Source organism: Paroedura picta, chromosome 15 (assembly GCF_049243985.1).
Source record: "Paroedura picta isolate Pp20150507F chromosome 15, Ppicta_v3.0, whole genome shotgun sequence".
NCBI lineage: Eukaryota > Metazoa > Chordata > Lepidosauria > Squamata > Gekkonidae > Paroedura > Paroedura picta.
This window is the reverse complement of record NC_135383.1, coordinates 18,550,346-18,575,273: the sequence shown is the minus strand read 5'-3', so window position 1 is coordinate 18,575,273 and position 24,928 is coordinate 18,550,346. Positions and strand designations below refer to the sequence as shown.

Genomic DNA, 24,928 nt, shown 5'->3' with positions numbered 1-24,928 from the left:
GTTCTTTCACAGAAATTAAACAGAAACTGATCAATGGAATGAAGATCCATTGTTCATGATTGTATATAAATTGTTTGCCCCCCCCCCCCGTGGTTTCTCAGTTCAGTTCTGCCTCTTGTCCCACCATGCCCATCTTGCTCTTTTCCGCTGCTCCAGACAGACAAACGCTCTGTCTCGATCTACCCCGCAAGGCTGTTGTGTGAATGGTTCCCCCGCCCCCCCTGGCCAAGCTGCTTGCCCTGCCGCGACCCTTGTGAAAGGATTGTTCGACCCCCAGGTTGAGAACCACTGCCTTAGCTGGAATGCAGTACAATGAAACATATAGGAAAGGACATCTCTGGGCAGTTCAGCTGGTCTCCTTCAGGAGTCACGTTTTGCAACACACAGAACTGGCTTTGACAGGAGGTCTGTTGTGGCAACGGCAGCCGCAAAGAACCACTCCCCTGTTTGTCGGAAAGAGCGATGGCTGGCGCCTTGGGAGCTTCCAGTTGGCTTCAGAGGGCCAGGAGCCGGGTTGTGAATTCGCAGGTCGGTCAGGGGACCTTAGGCAACTCACTACCTCCCCCACGGGTGGTGATAATCAGGGCCTCAGGGGGAAGGGTGGGCTTTAAAAGGGGATTTGACAGCTGAATGGAAGAGTGGGCTATTAAGCCAGCTGGTGGAGGCCCATGGACAGAACCTCCAGGGTTCGGTGGCAGTCTACCTGCGTGAGGCGCCAGGAGGAAGGGCTAGGCCGGTTAACCTCACGCTCTGCTTGTGGTGTAGTTGAGAGCTTGCTGCGATGGTTAAGAATGGCAGCTTCTATTCCAGCATGCCGGGTTTGATTCCCCACTCCTCCTCTGCACACGGCCAGCTGGGTAACCTTGGGTTTGTCCCAGTCCTGATACTGCTGTTCTCACAAAGCAGTCCTGTCACGACTCTCTCAGCCCCACTTACCTCACAGGTTGTCTGTTTTGGGGAGAAGAATGGGAGGTGATTGTAAACTGCTTTGAGACTCCTTTGGGTAGTGAAAAGCAGGGTATAAGAACGAATTCTTCTTCTTCTCGTGGTTAAGAGAGGCAGATTCTAATCTATAGAGCTGGGTTTGATTCCCCCCTCCTCCACATGCAGGCAGCTGGGAGACCTTGGGCCAGTCACAGTTCTCTCACAGAGCAGTTCTCTTTGAGCTCTCTCAGCCCCACCTCCCTCCCTGGGTGTCTGTTGTGGGGAGAGGAAGGGAAAGATGTCTGAAAGTGGAAATTTGGGTATAAAACCAAGCTCTTCTTCTTCATGGGCTTTGTGTGTCCACAGCGGGAGGAAGGGCAACAGATTAGCTGGTGCTTGTTACCTCCCCGTACTTCTGTCCTCTCGCAGGAATGGCAAGATTTCACCAAGAGGCTTTTGGACAGCATCCAGCAGCAGATGCGAGAGAGCCACGTTAACGCCTTCCTGGACCTCTCGGAGGTGGAAAAGGCTTTTTTCTCGCAGAAAGCTGCCCAGGCCATCCAAGGAGGTAAGCCGCTTGGGGCATCTGAGCAAGGATGGGGAGGGGCCAGTTTGTCCCATGCAGGAATGCCAAACTGAGATGGGAGTGGTGGTGTAGCTCAGATGTCCAGTTAGGATGATGGACACCCCAAGCTCTGGGCGGCCCAAAACTTGTCATTCTCTATCACCTCCCTCACATGGGAGAGGAAAAAGAAGGAAGCCGCTTTGAGACTCCTTTGGGTAGAGAAAAGTGGCATATAAGAACCAACTCTTCTTCTTCTTCCAGTCCAACCTCCAGAGCTGCCCATTTATTCAAGGGAAATGGATCCATGTAGTCTGAGGATCAGTTATAATTAGGGTTGCTAGCTTTGGGTTGGGGAAAACCCGGAGATTTTGGTGGGTGGAGCCTGCAGAAGGAGGTGTTTGGGGAGGGGAGGGACTTCAACAGTCATGCAGTCTAGGGCAGGGGTAGTCAAACTGCGGCCCTCCAGATGCCCATGGACTACAATTCCCAGGAGCCCCTGCCAGCATTCGCTGGCAGGGGCTCCTGGGAACTGTAGTCCATGGACATCTGGAGGGCCGCAGTTTGACTACCCCTGGTCTAGGGGAACTGATTTCTGTTGCCTGGAGTTGAGCTGTGATTCCAGGAGATCCCCAGGTCCTACCTGGAGGCTGGCAACCCTAGTAGAATGTCATGGAGTCCTCCCTCCAAAACAGCCCTTTTCTCCAGGGGAACTGATCTCTGTATTCTGGAGATGAGCTGGCATTCTGGGGGATTCCCCAGGTCTCACCTGGAGGCTGGCATCCCTGGCTGTAATTCCAGAACCTCGCCAGCCTCACCTAGTGGCTGGAAACATTCATACAACCCCGGCTAAGAGCAGATACAAATTGAGGTGGAATTTCCCCAAGGTGGGAGAGACCCTTGCAATCGGAGCAGAACCAGCTCATTCTCTGGCTTCTTCCAGGTGACCCATATAAGGCTCTGATGGCACAGGTCAGCACTTGCTTAGAAAAGGAGATTTACCGCCAGATCGCACAGGAGATGCAAGACGGAGGCCGGGTGGAAAATAGGTTGGCCTCGCTCTTGACCCACATCGAGGATGGTGTGGTAGGTGACCTTGGACTTGGCTCTTGTTCTGAGGTGCAGCAGGGCAGGCGGTCTTGTATGGAGTTCTCACCTAGGGAATGACGCATGAAAGTTGAAGGAAGATGAATGCTCCCAAAGACAGGGGTGGTCTTGAAGTTCTCACCCCAGAAAGAAAAAGAAGGGAAGGGGAAGGAAGCAAGGAAGCAAGGAAGGAAGGAAGGAAGCAAGGAAGGAAGGAATCACAGAATCATAGAGTTGGAAGGGGCCATGCAGGCCATCTAGTCCAATCCCCTGCTCAAGGAAGGAAGGAAGGAAGGAAGGAAGGGGGGAAGGGGAAGGGGAAGGGGAAGGGGAAGGGAAGGGAAGGGAAGGGAAGGGAAGGAGACCTTGCAGACACGCAATCGTGTGGCTCTTCAATCCCACAGTCGTGATTCTGCAATTCCCCAGACATGAATCATACTGAACATTCAGCCATGAAAAATATATCTATCCATTCAACCATGGTCAGTTTTCCTACTAATTTCTTTTCAGATGACCTTGCTGGAGGAACGGCCGGAGCTGAAGGGAAGGCTCTGCTCTCTTTTCAACCAGTCTTTACCTGCCAAATTGCGTGGACTCACATGGAGACTGTACCTGTCCAACAGGAAAGGTACCCATTGGTTACTTTTGAGAAGCAATTCCAGTGGGATGGAATGAGTTCCAGGGTTAACCTCCTGGAGCAGACTCAAAAAGCAAGTCTGATGGCACCTGAAAGAGTAAGGGCTAGATTCAAGGGAGGCCTTCAGATAAGATGGACATTAGACATATACATACCTTTCAACAGACTTCTGACACCAGAGTTAGAAGAAATGAACAAGGGATTTATTTTGTGTGATTTTTCTATGCAAAACTATATATAGGATTTAACCATATTTATTTATTTTAAAATATTGATTTGCTGATATCAGGCCTCCAGGGCAGCAAACAATAAAATATAATATTGCTGCATGGGTTTGTCCTTGAAGATTATCCAGAAACTTTGGGGGATCCCCCAGAATTAGACTTCCTCTCCTGACTACAGAGATCAATTCCCTTGGAGAAAATTGATTTTTTAAAAAGTGGACAAGTTTGGCATCGTGGTTAAGAACGGAGGCTTCTAATCTGGTGAGCCATGTTAGACTCCCCACTCCTCTCCACATGCAGCCAGCTGGGTGACCTTGGGCTAGTCACAGTCCTGTTTGGGCTGTTCTCACCATACAGTTCTCTTAGAGCTCTCTCAGCCCCACTATCTCACAGAGTGTCTGTTGTGGGGAGAGGAAGGGAAGGTGCTTTGAGACCCCTCCAGGTAGTGAAAAGCAGAATATATTTAAAAAAAACAACTCTTCTTCTGTGCCATTGTACCCCACTGAGGTCCCATTCCTTCCCAAAATCCAGGAGTTCCCCAGGTCAGGGGGGACCTGGCAACCCTATCTATTACTGACCGTGGCAGTTATGTCTGTGCGTCTCCTCACAACCCTGATTTCCAAAGACATCTTTTAAATCTGTGCCTTGACTGAGGCAGTGGAGTGTATTTGGAAAGGTTAATAGTTTATGAGTTTAATTTCTCATTGAAGTAGTATCAGTTTTATTTCCCCAAGTGAGGGTAGTTTGGGAGGGAACCCAGCCTATATAAGGGTTATTGTTCTTGGTTACTGGATGGTTGTGTTGGAGAGTTGGCTTAAATACAGGAGTTATTTAAGCATCAGCTGCTACGTCCAGTCATTGCAGGTTGGAGAGTCTTGTGAGTGTGTTTTAAAACAGGGGTCCCCAATCTTTTTATCACCAGGGACCACTCAACGCCGGGGACCACTCAATGCCTTACTGAGGCCCGGTGGGGGGGGTAGTTTACTCCTCTACTCTCAACCACTGTCCTAACGCTCTCTGATCGCTATGGTAATGTTTAAACATCCCTTCAAAATAAGATACAGACATGCCACAACAATGAACATAAGGAACATTCTATTTTCATGGAAATTTTAACTCATGACAATGACAAATCAATGGGAACCCTGAGCTTGTTTCTCAGCAACGAGATAGTCCCATCTGGGAGTGATGGGAGACAATGACACCCGAAGTGTGTTGTAAAGGGCCGGGGGGGGGGGTGAAGTAAAGGGCCGGGGGGGAGGCATCCTTCTGGGCCCACCTCCAATTAGTCGAAGGACCACATGTGGTCCGTGGCCCACAGGTTGGGGATCGCTATTTTAAAGCATTTCCCAAATGCGTTGTTCTGCTTATCTTTCCCAGCAAGGTTGGAGTACCTTTCCCAAACAGCGGCAGGTAGAGCGACATCCTGGAAGGACAGAGAGATCTCTTTAAGGTGCCAGGACCTTCTGGATTCTGAGCCAACATTCCAGGCCCTGAAAGGAAACAAAGGTGAGGGGCCAACACTCAAGGGTCATGGAGGAATCCTAACAAAGACCATTTCCACACAAGAGCAAACCCCTGAATCAGCATCCTTAAAATCTCAAAGAAGGCAAAAATTTCTGCACATAATTTTGCCTCCCTGGGAGTTGATCCAAATTTTGCGCCCCCTTTCCCCATGTTTTCCAAACCCTCCCTTCTGTTAGCTTCAACGGTTAGTGACTATTTTGTGTGTTGAGAGTGAAAGTTATAGTGAATGTCTCTGGTCATGTTTATAACTCAGTCTGAACATGTAAAATAAACTCTCCTTCTATGATGTGAATGTCAGAAAGGACACATGATGGCAGCACCAATGGTGACTTGATGGAAACAGGAAGCAATGTGTCTCTGAAAACCAGTTTTACCTCAGAAGAAAACTACAGTTGAAGCTTTATATCTGAACGTTTTACTCAGGGGTAGTCAAACTGCGGCCCTCCAGATGTCCATGGACTACAATTCCCATGAGCCCCTGCCAGCAAATGCTGGCAGGGGCTCATGGGAGGTGTAGTCCATGGACATCTGGAGGGCCGCAGTTTGACTACCCCTGGTTTTACTAGTGTGTACATAAACATATTTATTCTTACTAAAGAAGACTATATGGTTTGTTTTCAAATGAGAAGAAAATAGCCGAGGAAAAGCTGTTGTCACCTAGCAGTTACAATATACAATTTTCCTCAATTTGCTGAATAAACTCTGCCTGCGAGGCTAACCAACTTTCACAAAACGTTTGTCCTATTTTTACAATTGAGATATTGATAGAAATCGAAATCCCAGTATCACCCTCAGTATTTACCATTAGACAAGACAGGGTGGGGTTGCCAGCTCTAGCCGAGGAAACCCCTAGAAATTTGGGGTGAATCCTGGAGAGGACAGAGACCACATAGAGTCCACCTTCTAAAAAGGCATTTTCTCCAGGGGAACTGATCTCTGTAGTCTGGAGATGAGCTGTAATTCTGGGAGATCCCCAGATTCCACCTGGAGGCTGGCATCCCTAGTTCTGGTCCAGGGTGACTGAGGGTACAGGGAAACCTGTCCAACTAGAGAGGGCAGAGGCAAAAGAAATGTGCACCTGTACCATCAGAAGCAAAGCCTTTATCGTGCAGTGCCTCTGGAAAATAAACCATCTTTCTCCCATCAGTTGCAGCGAGATGTCTGAGGAACGTACTGTCGTATTACCACAAACACCAGGGCACAGCCACCCCTCTGTGCGAGCAAACTTATTTCCTCCCAGTTCCTCTGTTGCAAGTCATCTTGGATGTGGCTTCCCCTGGCCTCTCAGAGTCTGTGGCCTCTGTTTCAGCTCTTTTGGTTGAAGAATTTCTGACTTTCATGAAGCTCCACCCATGGCTTCCAGAGTTCTCCACCTCCCAGGTATGGGACAATTCTCCCCCTTTTAAGCCAGTTGCTTATCTTTCCAAGGATAACTGAAAGAAAGCGCCATAGCTGAGGAACTGGAATGCCATATCCTCTTCCCAATTTCTATATTCCCAGGAGTACCATAACCCTCTGAATAGCAGCCAGGGGCTAGAAGCACATTTTATTCCACAGTAATGTGCATGAGCAGGAATGGGTTATGACAAAAGAAGTCATACCAAAACATGAATTGTCAAATTGGGGCGGGTCACAACAACAAAAGAAGTCATACCAAAATATGAATTGTCAAATTGAGGCGGTTCACAACAATGAAATGCAGTAAAAAGAGTTGCAATAAAAATAGTGTTCAGGTGATCCTTCCCTCTTTGATTTCTCCCTGGTTTCCAGCATAAGCTGTAAAAAGGTAAAGGTATCCCCTGTGCAAGCACCGAGTCATGTCTGACCCTTGGGGTGACGCCCTCCAGCGTTTCCATGGCAGACTCAATACGGGGTGGTTTGCCAGTGCCTTCCCCAGTCATGACCGTTTACCCCCCAGCAAGCAAGCTGGGTACTCATTTTACCGACCTCGGAAGGATGGAAGCCTGAGTCAACCTTGAGCCAGCTGCTGGGATCGAACTCCCAGCCTCATGGGCAGAGCTTTCAGACTGCATGTCTGCTTTATTATCACTCTGTGCCACAAGAGGCTCTTATTAGAATAAGATGTAGTTCAATCTGCTTTATAGGGTACAAATGAGGATGAAGAGTAATAATGCCATGTATACTGTCTGGAGCTGTTCAAAGGAATAGCAGACTATAAACATAAAAAAAATAAATTTAGAGATTTTGTGACCATAGTTGGATGTTGATTGTTTTCATACTATTGGCAGAATTTGAATATGCAGAATTTGAATATGCAGAGAGAGTGCAGCGCCAGACTGCTTAAAGTATAAAATAGGGGCTTTTTTAAATTGCGAAGAGAAACAACTATGCATAGAGAGGGAGCCCAAGCACTAATTATCATCTGTAGTCATTCTTCTGTTGTTCAACAACTGTTCTAGTAGCAAGCAGTGAAGAAGTGTACTAAAAAAGCAGGACACCAGAGGGGATAATTTGACAATCATTAAGAAGTTCTTATCCTGTCTATGCTAAATATACCTCTCCTCTGATGCCCCCTGCAGGACGCTCTTTATATTCTCAATTATGCACACTGCAGTTCTTGCATATTCCAACAAATAAGAGTTTGGAATGTATTTACAGAGTTCTGTAAGCAAGCTAGAGAACATTGGGCAATACTTTAAATTGATTTTCTAATGAATTCACGAACTTTTATGGCTGTTTCTGTTCAGCATCCTAACAGTGCCAGCGTTCTGGAGGAAGTAGCTTTGTTGCTAGAGGAAATGGACACAGATCTGGCAAGGTTCTTGAAGAACATGTGTGGGCAACCAGGTAGCCGTGCTCTGCATTGACTGGAAGGTCACTGGGGGAGGGATACCAATAACCTCCATTGCAGGGGGGGAGACCCTACCATAAGTTCTCTTAGAAGTGGGCTGAGAACAAGTCAAGTGAAGTGGCCCCTGTGGTGCAACAAATCAGTGCCACAGGAGTCATAAGAACATCAGAAGAGCCCTGCTGGATTAGACCAGTGGTCCATCTAGCCCAGCATTCCATCTCACGCAGTGGCCAACCAGTACCTTCAGAGGGCCAAGAACAAGGCTGGGGCCTTCATACGAACATAAGAAGAGCCCTGCTGTATTAGAACAAAGGTCCATCTAGTCCAGCATTCTGTCCCACACAGTGGCCAACCAGACCTTCTGGAGGGCCAACAACAGTGTATGGAGGCTGAGACCTTCATAAGAACATTAGAAGAGCCCTGCTGGATCATACCAATGGTCCACCTAGTCCAGCATCCTGTCCCACACAGCATCCTGTGAGCTAGCCAGAATATTATGGCCAACCCATCCCTCTGGAGAGGCCAAGACTATCCCTTCACGTTGCCTCCTGGCTCTGGGACTCAGATCCTTCATGTCAGCAGGGCAAGCAAAGGGTATTAGCTCACCCATTTCCATTGCTTCCTCCTGAAAACTGGCAGCAGTGTGGGGGAAAAACTGTGGGTGAACTGACACCATTGCCCGTTGCCAGTGAAGGGTCTGACTCAAATGACCCCTGAGGCTTTAGCAGAGCTGCTGCAACTGGGTTATGCTTGTTCCTGGCCACCAGAAACCCTTTAAGGCAATGCCCCCCTGGAAATTTCCCTGCAAGTTAAATGGTCTTTCCCCCTTGAACCCTACTCTTATAGGCAGGCTGGCCATGACTGCCTAAGTAGTAGGGATGCCAGCCTCAAAGTAGAACCTGGGGATCCCCTAGAATCCCAGTGTATCTCTGAGCTATAGAGATCTGCTCCCCTGGGGAAAAGGGATGCTTTGGAGGGTGGACTCCGTGGCATTGTATCCCCCTGAGGGAGGGAGGAGATGGGAGTCTGCAGGAATAGCTCTACAGGCTGGGTTTGTGGATCAGCGGTAACCATGGTTCACTCTTTGTCATCTCTTGTCCTTTTCCAGAGGAAGGCCACAAAGAAGCTCTCTTGAGGGGGGTGAGACATGTGCTCCAGCCAGCCCTCAGCACTCTGTTTGTGGGTAAGGGACTGTTCCACATCAACCTACCCTCCCTTTTTTTTGTCCTTCACACCCTTTGACCTTGCAGTTCCCTCCCACCCCGAGAACCTCTGATATTGAGCCGATATTTGCTACTGGGGCACTGTACCCCAAGGAAACATCCTCTGTTTTTGCAGGATACCTGAGCATGGACACCGTGCTGTACATTTGGGATCAGATCATCTTGGGGTCTGAGCAGCCCACCTTCAACTGCCTCCCAGCCTTTGGGACAGTTTTGGTCCTCCTGCTCCGAGACCAACTTCTGAAGTGTCAGACCGTATGTAGACACCATCCTCAGGGCCTTATGTCGTGCAAACTGCCACGACAACAGGGACAAAACCAAAATCTAATAGGCATAATAGGGTTAAGTTATGGGAAAGGAGGTCCCACTTAAATTTTAAGAAGCCTTTTCTGCCGGTGGGGTTTCTGATTCAAACGATGGATTTCGTGACCAGGAGCTCCTAGAAGTGAACTCCTTTTCCAAGGACTGAAATAATTTCCCTGCTTGTCTTGTGTGCAGTCTTTTAATTAAATGAATCATAGACGCTACACTTTGCAGTAAGAGAATGGACTAAAACAACATGGCAGGGGATAGAGACATCAATGATAGATTTTACATTTCCAGATCTATGTTAATTTCGACAAAACAAGGACTTTCGCCCTATATATGCAACCTTTACAGAAAAAGTACATGCCCATTATCTGATAATCCATCTTGGAAAACAGCTTCCGTGTCCCTGATCCTCTAGGGAAGGGTGGGGTATAAATGGGAAAATAAATATAAGAGGACCATAAATAATTATACCATTTTTTAAAGTTCTATGAGCTAGTCAGAATATTTTAAAAAGATAAAAATCAATTGACACCAATGTACTATCTAATCTTATCTAACTATCTATAGATGGCTGAACTGGAACTGATGCTAAGAGACCAAGGACAGACCTTGTCCATTCAAGAGTTCCAAGACCTGATAGGGAAACACTTCTTTGACAAACTTTACAAACAGTTGCAAAGAGACAGCAACCAACCCTTTCCAATCCATGATCCCACCCAAGGTGAGTTGATTGATTACCCTACAGAGCAGCCTTATTCAACCTTTAGACCAGGGGTAGTCAAACTGCGGCCCTCCAGATGTCCATGGACTACAATTCCCAGGAGCCCCCTGCCAGTGTTCGCTGGCAGGGGGCTCCTGGGAATTGTAGTCCATGGACATCTGGAGGGCCGCAGTTTGACTACCCCTGCTTTAGACCATAGAGGAACTCCTGAAAAAAAAATTCAGGCTTCAAGAAGCCCAGGAAGTTATGACAGCTGCCTATCCCTCCCTGCTATGCTTTCCGGAAGTGACATGTCATCAGAAGGGACATCACCACCTGTGTTAATAGCCAGGTTCGAGGAGGTATGGGTGGTGGGAAGAGCCAGGAGGTGGTTTAAGGTGAGAGTAGACATGCAGGCTCTGCCCCTCCCAGGCACAGAAATCATAAGAGATCCCACTCATGATCGGGAGGCAGGAAGAGGGTGCAATGGAAGCAGCTGGTGCACTAGCTCAGTGGTCCCCAATCCCCAGGCCACGGCCCGGCACCGGGCCACAAAGGGCTCGGTGCTGGGCTGCGGCTCCCTCTTCCCGCCCCCCCCCCCCCCAGCAGCGAGAAGCTCGCCACGCCGTAAGCAAATCGGCTGCCGAAGCGTCCAATTAGCTTGTGGCCCAGCAAGCTTCTTGCTTCGGGGGGGGGGGGGAAGAGAAGCTTGCCGGGCTGCAAGCTAATCGGCCGCTTCAGCGGCCGATTTGCTGGCAGCCTGGAGGGGCGGGGAGAGGGAGCCGCGGCTGCCGGCATGCGTTTGCCTTGGGTTGACATGCGTGCGCGGTGCCCTGGGCCGCCCTCTCCCCTTACAGTGCAGCAGCGGGCCGCGGCAGCCAGAAGGTTGCCCACCGCTGCACTAGCTTATGGCCAAGTCCATTAAGGCAGGAGGAGAAAGGACCCAGACCTTTCCAGAGCTCCTGCAGACCATTAGGAATTCACAGACCCCTGGCTGGGAATCACAGTTCTAGCAGTTACTTCCTTCCTTGTTCTAGGTGTCCCTCAAAAGATGTGGCATTTCGACTGTATCTCCAAACACATTTTGGAACTGAGTGGGGTAGATGCCAGTTCTTACTCATGTTTTCAATTTCCTTTTTTTTTTGCACTTGAGCTTTTCCTCCATGGAGCTATGGAGACTCCCAAATAGCAGCACCCCCACGGACAAGACCAGAAGACAGGCGGAGATTAAGGTACCTATGAGCAGGAGTGGTTTAAAGATTTTTCAGGTCCCATAACACCAGAGCCAGAGATTGACCGACATAGAACGCCAACAGGACCTAGCTAATAACCCATCTTTCATTATTAGTGAACCCAATAGATATTCATCTTTCCCTATGACGTATCTGGCCAAGCTTGAAGAACCTAGTCATAGGAGGGCCTTCACTTTGGCACGCTGTGATGCCTTCCCTTCAGCGGTATTAGAAGGAAGATATAGGAAAATACCCTATACTGAAAGGAAATGCACCTGTGGCTCTGGACATGTAGAAACCATGGAACATGTCCTCTTTCAATGTCGATTCTATAATGAGATTCGAACTAGTCTAATTCTTCCATTGCTAGGCAGATTCCCAGGGCGCTCAGGAGAATTTTACATTTCTCTGCTGCTCGCAGATATAGAAAGTAACACAACTTATAGAGTTGCCAAGTTCTGTGCAGCAGTGATCAAAATTCGTAATAGAATGGTCTGTCTTAAATGAATCTGGGCAGCTGTGTTTATCTACCTTTTCTAATTTCTCTTGTTATCTTTTAAGATGTTTTAATTCCTGGTTTTAATGGATGTTTCTTATGCTGGTCTATGACCGTAATAAAACTAACTAACTAACTAACTAACCAGAGCCAGTTTAGGGATCTGCAGGGCCCTAGCAGAATACAATTCCATCAGGAGCAGCCAGAATGGGGGCAGAGGGGGCCATCCCCACAGTGGAAAGAGGTGTCACTCCATGAGTCCTTAAAGCAAGGAAAGGGGGGAGGAGAGAGGCTATGCCCTGATCCACAGGGGCAGGGAGGCACCCTGCGGGGCCTCTGGAAATGCCGGTCCATAGCATATGCTACATGAATCAACAGATCCTGCCTATCAAGGCTCTACTTGTTGTAAGCAGAGTGGTGAAAGGAGAAAGTATTTCCTGCACGGTTGGTGTGGGAAACTCAGAGGCCTGAGATGAAAAGTACAAAAAGGAGATCCTTCACAGCTTCTGGTTCCCATTCAGTCAGAGGTTCCCAACCATGGGGCCCTCCAAGAGTTTTTAGAAATTTGTTGGGCCCAGTGGGGCTTCTACCCATGAGAGGTTTGACTGGCTGTACAGATTTCCTAAGATGTTGCCTTGGCAGCAGCTGTCCCCACAGCACAAGACTCTTCACTGAGTGATTGAAAGGAAGCTGCGGCAGCCATTTTGTTGCTGGCTCCACCTCCTGCGGCAGCCATTTTGTGAAGTGTGCCCGCCTTGCTGTGTCGGAATTTCAAAGGCTTGGAGGGTGCCTGGGAAATGTAGGCCTCCAGGGAGCTTGGCAGCCAGCCCTGAACATGAGACAAAGACTGTCCTGAGGCCTACAGGCTGCTCCACTTCTTCACCTCAGTCCAGGGATCATGACTCCGCCAGACCACACCCTGGCCCTTGTTAGAGCCCAAGATGGGAAGCCACACAGAGAGAAGCAAATGAAATATGTCTTGGTTTTCAGAGAGGAACGGGTGTTGCGGAAGAGGCAACGCGAGGAAAGGATGAAAGAAGAAGAGAGGCTTCAAAGGGCTAGAGAAGAAGAACTGAAGAGGTGATGTCTCAAATGTAATATTTCCAGCCTCCCCACACCGTCCCTGGGTTTTGAAGTATCTGCCCATTGCATCCTGCTAAGTATCACAACAGGACCAGTTGGGAAATATCTGCTGGTTTTAGGGGTGGAACTGGAGGTAGGCATAGTTTAGGGAGGGGAGGGACTTCAGTGGGGAAGAGTCCAACTTCCGAAGTGGATATTTTCTCCAGGCTATCTAGTCTCCGTTGCCTGGAGATCCAATGTAACCCCGGAAGATCTCCAGATATCACCAATCCTAATTACACAGTGGCAGCCCAGCCACACAGGGGATCTGTCCATGGTATTAAACAAAGGCTGGATAGCCATCTAACAGAGAGGCTGGTTCTGTGAAGGTTCAAGGGGGTGGCAGGTTACAGTTGATGAGCGATAGGGTTGTGAGTGTCCTGCATAGTGCAGGGGGTGGGCTAGGTGACCTTGGAGGTCCCTTCCAACTCTATGATTCCATGATTCTATGGAACAGCCTTCAGCAATCTTTTCATGGGTTTGCAGGCAACAGGAGGCGCTACTGCTGCAGGATTTAGAAGCTGCCACAAAGACCTTTGAGATGCAGAAACTCCACCTGGAAGAGCAACTGTTACAGGTATCCTCCTTCCAGTGGAGAATGAAGCTCAATAGATTGCAGGCAGCTGTGTGTCACTTTAGCTCGGTGTTGTCTTTGTGGGTGTGTACCAGCAGAGGCTATCCTACTTTGGATGTTTGCAGGAGGGGCCAAACTGTGGCTCTCCAGATGTCCATGGATTACAATCCCCATGAGCCTCTGCCAGGATGTGCTGACAGGGGCTTGTGGGAATTGTAGTCCATGGACATCTGGAGAGCCACAGTTCGGCCACCCCTGCTTTATGGGAAGACAAGACTCTCTGGGAAAGGGAATCATGCTCAGAGAGGCTGAAGGGAGTGGGAAAACAGGAAGAAGGAGAAGAGTAGGTTCTTATATGCCGCGTTTCCCTACCCGAAGGAGGCTCAAAGCGGCTTACAGTCGCCTTTCCTCTGCCCACAACAAACACCCTGTGGGGTGGGTGAGGTTGAGAGAGCCCTGATATCACTGCCCGGTTAGAACAGTTTTATCAGTGCCGTGGCGAGCCCAAGGTCACCCAGCTGGTTGCATGTGGGGAAGTGCAGAATCGAACCTGGCATCCCAGATTAGAAGTCTGCACTCCTAACCACTACACCAAACTGGCTCTCCAACAGAGAAGGAGATGGATAGACTCTGTAAAGGAAGCCAGGACCCTCCGTTTGTAAGACCTGAGCAAGGCTGTTAATGACAGAATGTTTGGGATGTTTCTAATTGATTGATTGGTTGATTTTTAGTTTTTTAGGCTGCCCCTCTTTAAGAAAAGCCTCGGGGCAGCAAGCAACATTTAGAAACCCCACGCATCAAAATTATTCAAAATCCATTTATAATTCAGACTGATCAACTTAAACACCTGCTCTGTCACTGTTCCAGAAGATAATCAAAGCAAGGCACAAAACATTGAGTTGAAGCTCCCAAATAAGCTGTGATAAATATACCTGTTTATTCAAAACAACGGCTGAACACACCAGCTGAATCGGTTTTAGACCATGTTCAGGTTGCCCAGAGGAGATTTCAGACTACAGAACTGCATCTTACTCCAGGGTTGTGTTTTCGTTACTTTTGGATATTGGCTGCTGAGGAAGTCCATCGAAAAACCAATTCAACTGGTGTGGTTTTCAGCTGTTGTTTTGAATAAACAGTTACATTTATCAGTTTTTTGAGGGAGACTCAACTCAATGTCTTGTTCCTTGGTTTGATTATCTTACACCTGAGTCTATTTGTTTTACTGGAACCAAATAGATCTAAGATTGCCTATTCAACCTCATATGGAGGGAATAAGGCCTGAGGGGGAGAGCTTCCAAAATCAATTATTGCTGATCTTGGCTTCAACCATACGCTGGATGGAAGAGCACCATTTTACAGGCTCTTCGGAAGTTTGGTTGTCCCAATAAGGCCCGGACCTCAGCTGGCAGCTCATTCCACCAGACTAGAGCCGAGGTGGAGTCCAAGCGTACATCTCTGTGGCCGGGGGCCACCAGCAGATTGGAATTTGGTGTTCTCAGAGAGGCGGTCCCAGACTGTGTAAGACCTTGAAGGGCTTAACCCATAAGTCCAGATTGCCTTGTCAGCATTCAACACACACATCCGAAGAATACAAATGGAACTTGAGACTCTTTCTTGCCAACCCTTTCGCTCTCTGATGTTACCTTCCAGGAGAGGCAGTTCCATCGTGAAGCAGGGAAAAAAGCAGAGGAGCAGATCAGCCGGCTGCAGGCTGAAGTCTACGGACTCAGGCAGTGGAAGATGGTAATCCCACCCCATCCGACCCCACCCTCACATAGGCACTTTAATGAACAAATGAAAGCTTGCAAAATTGGATTAGAGGAGACACCCACTGCCTCCACTCCCCCCAGCTCAGAGGCAGGCTGAATCGTGGGTGGGTAGTGAAAGCAAGGACAGGGTCCAAATACCTAGAGTGGTCAAACTGCGGCCCTCCAGATGCCCAAGGACTACTATTCCCAGTGTGCTGGCAGGGACTCATGGGAATTGTAGTCCACGGACATCTGGAGGGCCGCAGTTGGACTACCCGTGAGTCGAAGGTTCCAGAGAGTAGTTGACAAGCTCTGGAATGAATTTGGGGATTTGACAGTGAGAAGGGGAAGCCACGGGTAGGGCATGAACTGAAATACCCTTTGGGAGCGCAGGATCTGTCTCTGGAGATCTGATGTGGGATGATGAGTGTGCCGCCTTGTAGGGATGCTCCTTGTGCACCCCACTGCAAGACCCCAGTGCTCTCTTCTGTTGGAACAGACCATGTCTGGTGTACAAAGGAGAAGAGAAGAAGACCCTGCAGGGGGCAGCAAAAAGTCTTTTAGATAGGATAGTGAGGTCAGGACCTTCTCTCCTGTTAAGTGTCATTCTTTGTCTCCAGACTGCAACTCTTAGGGGCTATTTCCGGCTTCTCTGAAGCCACAGTTCCAGTCTCTCCGTCTCTCTCTGTGTCTCTCAGTTAGGAATGTAGTCAGCTCCTATCTCCGTCTCTCCTCTGCACTATCAAGTACGGTAATTCTTTAATAAACCTTTTCTTGTTCTTAAATCAGGGTGTGCCAACCTACTGCCTTATTTACTGTGCTAACATCTTCCTTCCAAGGGAACTGCCAGAGGTCAGCACACGTTGTTGGAACTCCTCACTGCTCAGGAAAGCAAGGGGAACAGTTGACTAATTTCTGTACTTTGCTTGAATAAGTGTGAAGGTTCCCTTAGATATTGGGGCATTGCACTTGTGCATCCTGCCAAAACGAAGGCGTCAGTCGCTTCCTGTGTTCCAAGTACCCCTGGGAAGGGTGCCCCACTTTTACTTGTGCAGTAGAAGGAACAGCACCAGTTGTGCTCTGCTAAGACTCCACGGATCCTTAAAGTGGCTCTGGTGTTACGGGCCCCACAAATCCTTAAATGGGGCCGGATGACAGATTGTTGTGAGGTAGGGAAGATCAACGTCTTCTAGAGCAGACGGAGCTCCAGAGAGGTCAAACGAACCATGATGAGGCCTGTCGACATTGTTGCGAAAAACTTTTAGTAAAGAAGAATAAATGACAATTATCTGTCTTTCTCCTATAGGCTTCTTCGGAGACCTACTCTGCTGGAAGGTAAGAAGCTATTATGTTTGTACTGGTTTGTTCCGTATCGTGAAACCTACAGTCCGAGGTTGTGCTCGAATGTAGGGCTGTGCCCATGATGCAAGTCAGGTAAAGGAATTCCAGTTGGGGGGGGGGACCAATCAGAGAGAGACCACTCCAATGCAGGAAAAGAGGCAACGAATAGCGGGTAAGGCACGTACCCTATAAACAACAATCTGTTGTAGGGTGATGGGCAGGGAATGGTCTTCAACGGGGATTGCACAGCCCCCTTGAGGCTGCTGAAACGCTACAGGTCTTTTGCGCATGTACAAAAAAACCTTGGAAAATCCATCCTCAATGTGAATGCGTACAGAACAACAATAACAAAAAAGAAACCAGGTATGAACTGATCATCAGAACCACCACAATGCCCATGGAAACCCAAAAGGCAGCTGCAGTCTGGAAAATGCAGAAGGAAGCTATTCTGCAGCCTTTGTATATTGTATGTCCCCCCACCCACCAGAGGGGTTTGTAGTAGGAGCAAGATAAACTTTTTGGGATATTTTTAAAAAACCAAACACCCACTTCTCTGTTGCAGTCTTGTAGCCCCTGCACCTTCACCACAATCCCAAGAGCCAATTCAAGCTTCGCAAAATCTTTCCCTGGCAGAAACAGGTGAGTTTAAAAACAGCAGCGTGAAATCCGATAGCCGCTTTGCCAGCCCACCAATAGCAAACGGCCTCCTTGCGGCCAGTTTGGCAGGCTTGAATATACAGCTCATAGTCATGCGCATCATACAAAGGGGTTCTTTTTCTTGTTGGTTTCTTGGTGTTTTCATATGTGGTTGTTAAGTCTTTTCATTTTGCTCGATTATGTTTCTGGAGTACCCAGTTCATTTGTACATACCGCCGTTGATATGTGATTGATATTAAACACATGGAGGTCCCTTATGCTTGATGTGCATATGGGGATTTCTGGGATGAGAATGACAGCTGGGATAAGAAATTTAAAATCAACCCTAGTAGTAGGTTCTCTCTGATTTGTATCCACCATGGAGGTCAGGAATTCCAAGCCCCAAAGAGCTATTCTTTATTTTGACTGAGAGAGAATACCCATTGATCCAGCTAACGCACTAGTTCATGAAGGCCAGTCAGAATTTGTCCCAGCCCTCCAGGCCTGGAATTGCCTGTAAACTGTAAAAGGCCTGCTGGTAGGGCAGGCTTTCTCAATCAGGGTTTTGTGAAACCCTGGGGTTTCTGGACAGCTCTGGCACAGTCTCCTGAATGGGTGGATGTTAATTAACTTTTAATCTATTTGAATTAAAAATTATCAGGTGATTATACAATATTTGGTCATGTTGACCCACCCACCACTCCCCAAATGGCCAATGATTGGCCTAGAGGAAGTGGGAAGAGGAGGGGCCTGGGTGGGCATGTACTCTGCAACCATATTCTACAAGATCGCACCACTTCTGGGATTTCTCGAAGCCTGGAGAATGTTTCAAGGGGCTCTCAACAGTAAAAAAAGGCTGAGAAAGGCTGTTTTAGGCTGCCCATGTCCTCAAACTAAAACAAAAAAAAATAGGTATGTGTTTATAAAAACAAGCTGACAGGGTTGGGTTGACAGGTTGACAAGCTGACAGGGTTGGATACTCTGCATAAACGTTTGCAAAGTTGTTTTATTAACAATATATATCCCACAGTTCAGCTTTGCCTCTTTCTTCCCCATTAACCACAGGAAACAACACCCCCAGGACAAGGGAGAGAGAAAACAAAGCTAGGACTCTCACGCTGGAACTGCTGCAGCAGATGATGGACACAGCTAGCGCAAGTACAAAGAGTCTTTCTGAACAGCAGTTGCTTGTAGCCTGCGGAACTGATTGTCACTTGATGTTGTTGAACTAGATCTAGTCTAGTTTTTTAAAAGTGAAACTGACTTGTGAAGGGTTTTAAAAAATTAATACCACTTAGCCAAGCTTGACAGATAAAATTGCTCTGAGCCAGTTTGATGTAGTGGTTAGGAGTGCGAAATTCTAATCTGGGAAGGCGAATGTAAGCCGCTCTGAGACTCCTTCGGGTAGAGAAAAGCGGCATCTAAGAACCAACTCTTCTTCTTCTGACTCTTGACAATAAGACAAGATTTATCATTCAAGGCATACTCTGGGCGTGGAATTGGGGTCCCTGCGGGTGGGTGGACAGGTAGTTGTGAACTTCCTGCATTCTTCAGGAGGTTGGACTAGATGACCCTGGAGGCACCTTCCAACTCTATGATTCTAAGGGGAATCTTCCATGATGAGCAAAGGCAGAAACATGTCAGACGTTGTCTAAAAGATTATCAGGGGAGGAGGGACTACGGCAGAGGTTGATAAAACGGTGATCACTGGAGAGAGGACGGACAGAGATATTTTTCGAGAAGATCGATAGATAAGTCCAGGGCAGACAAATGTTTAGATTCCAACGGATTTAGTTGGTGCGCATGGGTGGTTGTAACCTTCTGCTTTGTGTCGTCTCATCAGTGTGTAACGGGTCAAGCTCAGAAGCCCAGGAAGAACTGGATGCAGCCACCCAAGAGCATCTCCGGAACTATCACCAAGACCAAACAAATGCAAAAGTATTTTAAAATCTTCTGTCTTCTATCCCCTCCCCAATCCTTGATTTGATTTTATTTTTAAATTTCTATCCCGCCCCTCCCGACAATGTCAGCTCCAGGCGGCTCACAAGTGAGACAATAAAAACCCCATAAAACAATAAAAACCCCACTTTGGCACGTATTGACCACCCATGTGCCAATGTAATGATTGACAAATTTATTGATTCTTTTCATTCCTATTCTACCCTGTCCCAGGTGACTCGAGGCAGATTATTGTTAGAAAATCTTTGCTGAACGTGATCTCAGTGTGTGGAATCACTTGACAGCTTATCCAACACGGAACAATTTATCAGAGCTTAAAAGAAGGAAGCAGGGAAATGTCTACTGTATTAAACACTGGCCCCCTTTTGTCTTTTCCCCAGGCCTCAGAAAGCTCTCAAATCCTTTTCCCCCATCAAGAGAGCCTTAGTTAGGACACAGAGCCTTTCTCTCATTGCCCCCTCTACTCACAGCTTCTTCTACTGTTTTCCCCTTTAATCTTTGTTTCTGGCCCTTGGAAATGCAAGAGCATGTACACATTTTCTTTAATACAACAGCAGCTACTGGAAAACCGTCCCAGTCCTCACTGCAGTTTCCCTTTTGCCCCCAGATTGAGGTTTTTGGCTATGAAATCAGTGAAGAAGAAATCGAGGACATTCCAGAACCCGAAAGAAAAGAAGTGAGAAAGAAACTGGAGGCAGTGATCAAGAGAGGGGCAGAAGCCCGTTACGGAGCCCAGCGTGCCGTCAGAAGAAATGTACCAGGAACTGTGGCTTGGGCAGGAGACTCACAACTGCAGCCAAAGTAGGTTTCAAGCAAGGAAGGCCAAACACCCCACAGGGAAGAAGGGTGGAATGAGCAAGGCCTTTGCTGTCAGCAGGGATCCCCAGGGGCTCCGCTTACAGGGTTACAGTGTTGAGCAATGCTCCCTCCACTGGCTTAACTGAGACCCCTGCCTTAGAATCATATACTTGGAAGGGGCCAGATAGGCCATCTAGTCCAATCCCCTGCTCCATGCAGGATCAACCCAAAGCCTCCGGGATAACTATCTATCCAGCCATTGCTTAAAGAATGCCAGTGAAGGAGAGCTCACCACCTCCTTAGGCAGCCAATTCCACTGCTTAATTGGACTCATAGAATCCTAGAGTTGGAAGGGGCCATACAGACCATCTGGACCAGCCTCCTGCTCAATGCAGGGTCACCGTAAAATCATCCAGGAGAAATATCTGTCCAGCTGCTGCTTGAAGACTGCCAGTGAGGGGGAGCTCACCACCTCCTTAGGCAGCCCATGCCACTACTAAATTTGACTCATAGAATCCTAGAGTGGGAAGGGGCCATGCAGGCTGTCTGGTCCAGCCCCCTGCTCAATGTAGGATCAGCCTAAAGCATCCAGGATAACTATCTGTCCAGCTATTGCTAAAAAAAAATGCCAGTGAAGGGGAGTTCACCACCTCCTTAGGCAGCCGATTCCACCGCCAGACTGCTCTGATATCTAGCCGGTAACATTCCAGTCCTTTTCAATGTTTTTGTGTGGGCCTCTGAACATATATTTAAAGTGTCTCTCACAAGCACACACAAGCACTTTGTGAAGTATATGCCTCATTTTGCATCCCTTCCCATCAGAGCAGAGTGGACTCCAGGGACAGGTTTGTTTGTGACCCTCCTTATTGGAATTTCTTTCTTTGGGTCCCAGCCTAGTTACATTTTAGGCCCCGGGACAAAATGTTTTGAAGTCTTTTAATTGAAAAATGGGTTTTATCCGGCTGAATTGTTTTACTCTACTAGTGCTCTTAATTAGATCAGTCTTTGCATGTCCTAGATGTACCGCCATTTGTCTTATTGCTCCCTGTTAATGGAAGCTGGGCAGGCCATTTCTCTTGCAGCCTGCTTAAATATTGGATTGCGATTATTCTAGACAATAAGGAATCACTTTTAGAAGAAGAGTTGGTTCTTATATGCTGCTTTTCTCCACCCAAATTAGTCTCAAAACAGCTTACATTTGCCTTCCCTTCCTCTCCCCACAACAGACACCCTGTGAGGGAGGTGAGGCTGAGAGAGCCCTGATATTACTGAAGAAGAAGAGTTGGTTCTTCTATGCTGCTTTTCTCTATTAGTTTACTAATGTAACAAGATTAACTTTTGCTTATATATTCTCACTGTTACGATGGTCAGTTCTTAGTCTGACGAAGAGTGCTTGCCCTCAAAAGCTCACGCCTTGAATAAATCTTTGTTGGTCTTAATGGTGCTACTGGACTCTGACTATTGAGGAGAGTTTGTTCTTATATGCCACTTTTCTCTACCCGAAGGAGTCTCAAAGTGGCTTACAATCGCCTTCCCTTCCTCTCCCCACCACAGACACCCTGTGAAGTGGGTGAGGCTGAGAGAGCCCTGATAGTACTGCTCTGTGCAGCTTTATCAGTGCTGTGGCAAGCCCAAGGTGGCTGCATGTGAGGGAGCAGGGAATCCTAACCTCTACACCATGCTGGCTCATTTACTGTCAGTACTGGATTCTTTTAAACGTGGATGGGTTTGCCTTCTCATAGAACTTATTTGATTTGGATTATGAATCTCTTCTGGCCTCAGGGAAGCCTGGTGTTTACAGTTGGGTTAGTAGCCACCTTGTGGTGGAATGGCAGTCTTCAGGTGGGGCACATACGTTTGGACACTCATACTTTAATCAACACCTAGTAGTAGTAGATACAATATAGTATCATGTTATTGGAGATTTTCTTTACTTGCAAGAATGAATTCACTCCCACTTGCTGTCTTACACGGACAATTTACAGGCCAAGAAAGGGTATCTAAAGTTTGTATCTGTGATATATCTTTGGTAGAAACTATTGAGCATATCTGACTTCTTTTTCTGTGTAATTCATTTGGATCCGAGAAAATTTCTGGAGCCTCATCTGAATAAGAAGCCGGTTTGCTCTTGTATCATCGAATGACTCCGTTAGCGGGTGTGAATTTTAATATAACATTAAACATATGCAAATATGCAGCTGCTGCAATTAAACATTGTTTGTTTTTAATGAATATTGAACAACAATAACTTGGTTGATATAGTGCTGTCCTTTTCTAGTCAACAACATCTTGGTTTTAAGATCTAGATGGGATGGATATTTCGATGATCCGTCTAATATGATGGATTTTTTAACAGTTTTGTGATTATATTTAACCTCCAGTTGTCCTCTGTGGTTATTTTAGAAAAGCAGAACACATTTATTTATAAGGACTCGGTATCAAAAGTGCACTACCTGAGAGTGCTGGGTCTATTTTCTGGTAAGGGTATATATGCCCTTCCGCCTTAAAAGATTACTCACTTGATTGTTAAAAGGTAAAGGTATCCCCTGTGCAAGCACCGGGTCATGTCTGACCCTTGGGGTGACGCCCTCTAGCGTTTTCATGGCAGACTCAATACAGGGTGGTTTGCCAGTGCCTTCCCCAGTCATTACCGTTTACCCCCCAGCAAGCTGGGTACTCATTTTACCGACCTCGGAAGGATGGAAGGCTGAGTCAACCTTGAGCCGGCTGCTGGGATCGAACTCCCAACCTCATGGGCAGACAGCTTCAGACAGCATGTCGCTGCCTTACCAGTCTGTGCCACAAGAGGCTCTCACTTCATTGTTAGAGAGTGATAAATTGAAACCTCGGGAAAATGTTGGCATATTTTGGTTTGTTTTTTTAAATCTACGAGGTTTCTTAATGGCCTGGGATGGGTTTCCTGAATGGGTGGGAGTTAAATGTTTTAACAAATTTTAATAAATATTGGGTGATATGACCATATATGGTCATGCCAACCTGCCTTCTCTCCCAAAACGGCCAGTCATGAGCCTGGATGGGGTGGGAAGGGGAGGGGCCCCAGGTGGGCATGTCCACAGCTCTGCTTCCCAACCGTATTCTGCACGATTGCACCACTTCTGGGGTTTCTCGAAGGCCCAAGAATGTTTCAGGGGGTTTCTCAAGAAGTATTTTGAAAGGACAGCTGAGTCAGGACAGAGGCTGGGGTGAGGAGCCTTCTCTCCCATCCCAAGACTCTCTAGCCCCCAGCTGAGTCTTTTTAAGATTTGCCCCTTGGGCAAGTGGAAGAGGGAAGAATCCTCCCCACCCCTCCCACCTCCAAGGCTGCTTTTCTCCGTAGTTTGAGCAGTTAGAAGCAGGCGTTTGAAACGGCAACTGCAGAGCCACAGGCCCCTTTCCCTCTTTTAAAACTTCCCTGCTGGCACATACCCAGGCTGCCAGGTGAATCAGTGCTGAAAGGGAACATTTATTTATTTGATTTATTGTCCACCACTCCCTGAAGGCGTCTGGCAAGTTACAACAGCATATGTGAGGATTCCACTCAGTGGCAGCACTAATTTTTCCTTCCTCTTCCCCTAAAGATTTTTTTTTTCAACTTTGGGGGTCCAACAAGTCTGGAGGGAAAAAAATCTCTTCCAGTGGGGATTTTATCAGCAGATAGAGGGCATGCGAAGGAAATATATGATCCCTCATGAATCTAGTATGAAAATCCACTGCTGGTTTACAGCTAGAAGAAAACCCAGTAACCAACTATAGATGAACTCCTGAGGAAAAATATGCAGAAGGCCTGTTAAGCCTCCAGAGAACTCTTGCAATTTTCCTTGGTTTGACAAAAATTGGAATGGCAAGTAGTATGGAGGGCATGAACAATTCTAAGTGGGGGGAAAAACATGAAGAACTGGATCCTTGAGAACAGGACAGATTAGCAAAATTCCCCTCCCAACCCATATTTGGGATCTTTGATCCTATTAATTTTTTTAGAACAGCCACAAGATTAAATAGATATTAAGACACTTCCCTTACACACACTGAAGTCTATTATAGGGGGGAACACCTACTAGCACTCAGAAGAATGACAAGCAACTATCTGCTCTCCCAATCTTTACCTGATGCCAATACCTCTGAACCCTTCACAACCACGTGGTGTGCTTTTAACCCAATTTTTAAACTTTATATTTTCCTCCAAAACATGGATGTCCCACATTTTTAAGTCTTTAGATATCGAACAAGGGCTCCCAGTATCTTGTGGATAAGAGTAGTGCTTTCTAACTTTGCAAGGTGGGTTTCATTCCCTGCTCCTCCACATGCAGCCAGCTTATCACAGCCCAGATAGTGGCTGTTCTGAGCTGTCACAGATCTCAGCCCCACCTACTTCACTGGAGAAAGCTGCTTAGAGATTACTTCAGGTAGTGAAAGTAATGCGCAGTGCGAGTGCCTTCACTTGGAAGTTATTTTCCCATTTTTTCAACACCCATCAGTACTTTCAGAGAACTTGTCAAATTTTTTGTGTGAACCAAGTGTGAAAAATGTTAGTGCCTTACACATCAGTATCGTCCTCTGTAGAGTCATCTTATGAAAGGCTACCCTTTGAAAGGATATTCACCCTAGGCAGTCCCTTTTCCTCACTATCTTTAACATTAAACAGCTCAAACCACCACAGGGTTAAAACGTCATTCTAGATACCCCCCCCCCGAGGTCCTTAAACAGAACCAATATTTTAATAATGAAAAACAGTGCATGGCCACAAGGTGCTTACAGAAAAATGGGGCTCCCCTAGCAACAACGGTACAGAAGCTGGTGCCACTTGTGCCTCAAAGTATCTGCATATACCCATTTTAAGTTGGCTTGCCTAAACAGAGCTGTTCTTGTATCTTTTACTTATGATTAGGGGCACCAAGTAATATTTTGGGGAAAACAAAGTGGCATCTCCAATGAAAGTTTTTTTCGGGTGTAATATTCCCTGTGCATGAATGCTTCAAGACATGAGACATGTGCATGCACATAAAAGCTGATACTGT

At 47.2% G+C, this 24,928-nt stretch overlaps 1 protein-coding gene across 1 annotated transcript; it reads left to right on the top strand.

The window, feature by feature from the left end:
* The first annotated feature begins 434 nt into the window (after window positions 1-434).
* LOC143824652 (uncharacterized) lies at window positions 435-22,954 on the top strand. The gene is made up of 20 exons (XM_077312123.1): window positions 435-528; window positions 1,354-1,492; window positions 2,430-2,572; window positions 3,083-3,200; window positions 4,814-4,942; window positions 6,108-6,340; window positions 7,669-7,768; window positions 8,881-8,955; window positions 9,111-9,250; window positions 9,875-10,028; window positions 11,161-11,239; window positions 12,726-12,815; window positions 13,344-13,434; window positions 15,082-15,174; window positions 16,486-16,514; window positions 17,083-17,159; window positions 18,222-18,314; window positions 19,000-19,094; window positions 19,723-19,916; window positions 21,140-22,954. Exons 1-20 carry the CDS (start codon window positions 463-465, stop codon window positions 21,174-21,176), a joined length of 2,175 nt encoding a protein of 724 aa, XP_077168238.1. The 5' UTR covers window positions 435-462; the 3' UTR covers window positions 21,177-22,954.
* The last annotated feature ends 1,974 nt before the right edge of the window (window positions 22,955-24,928 follow it).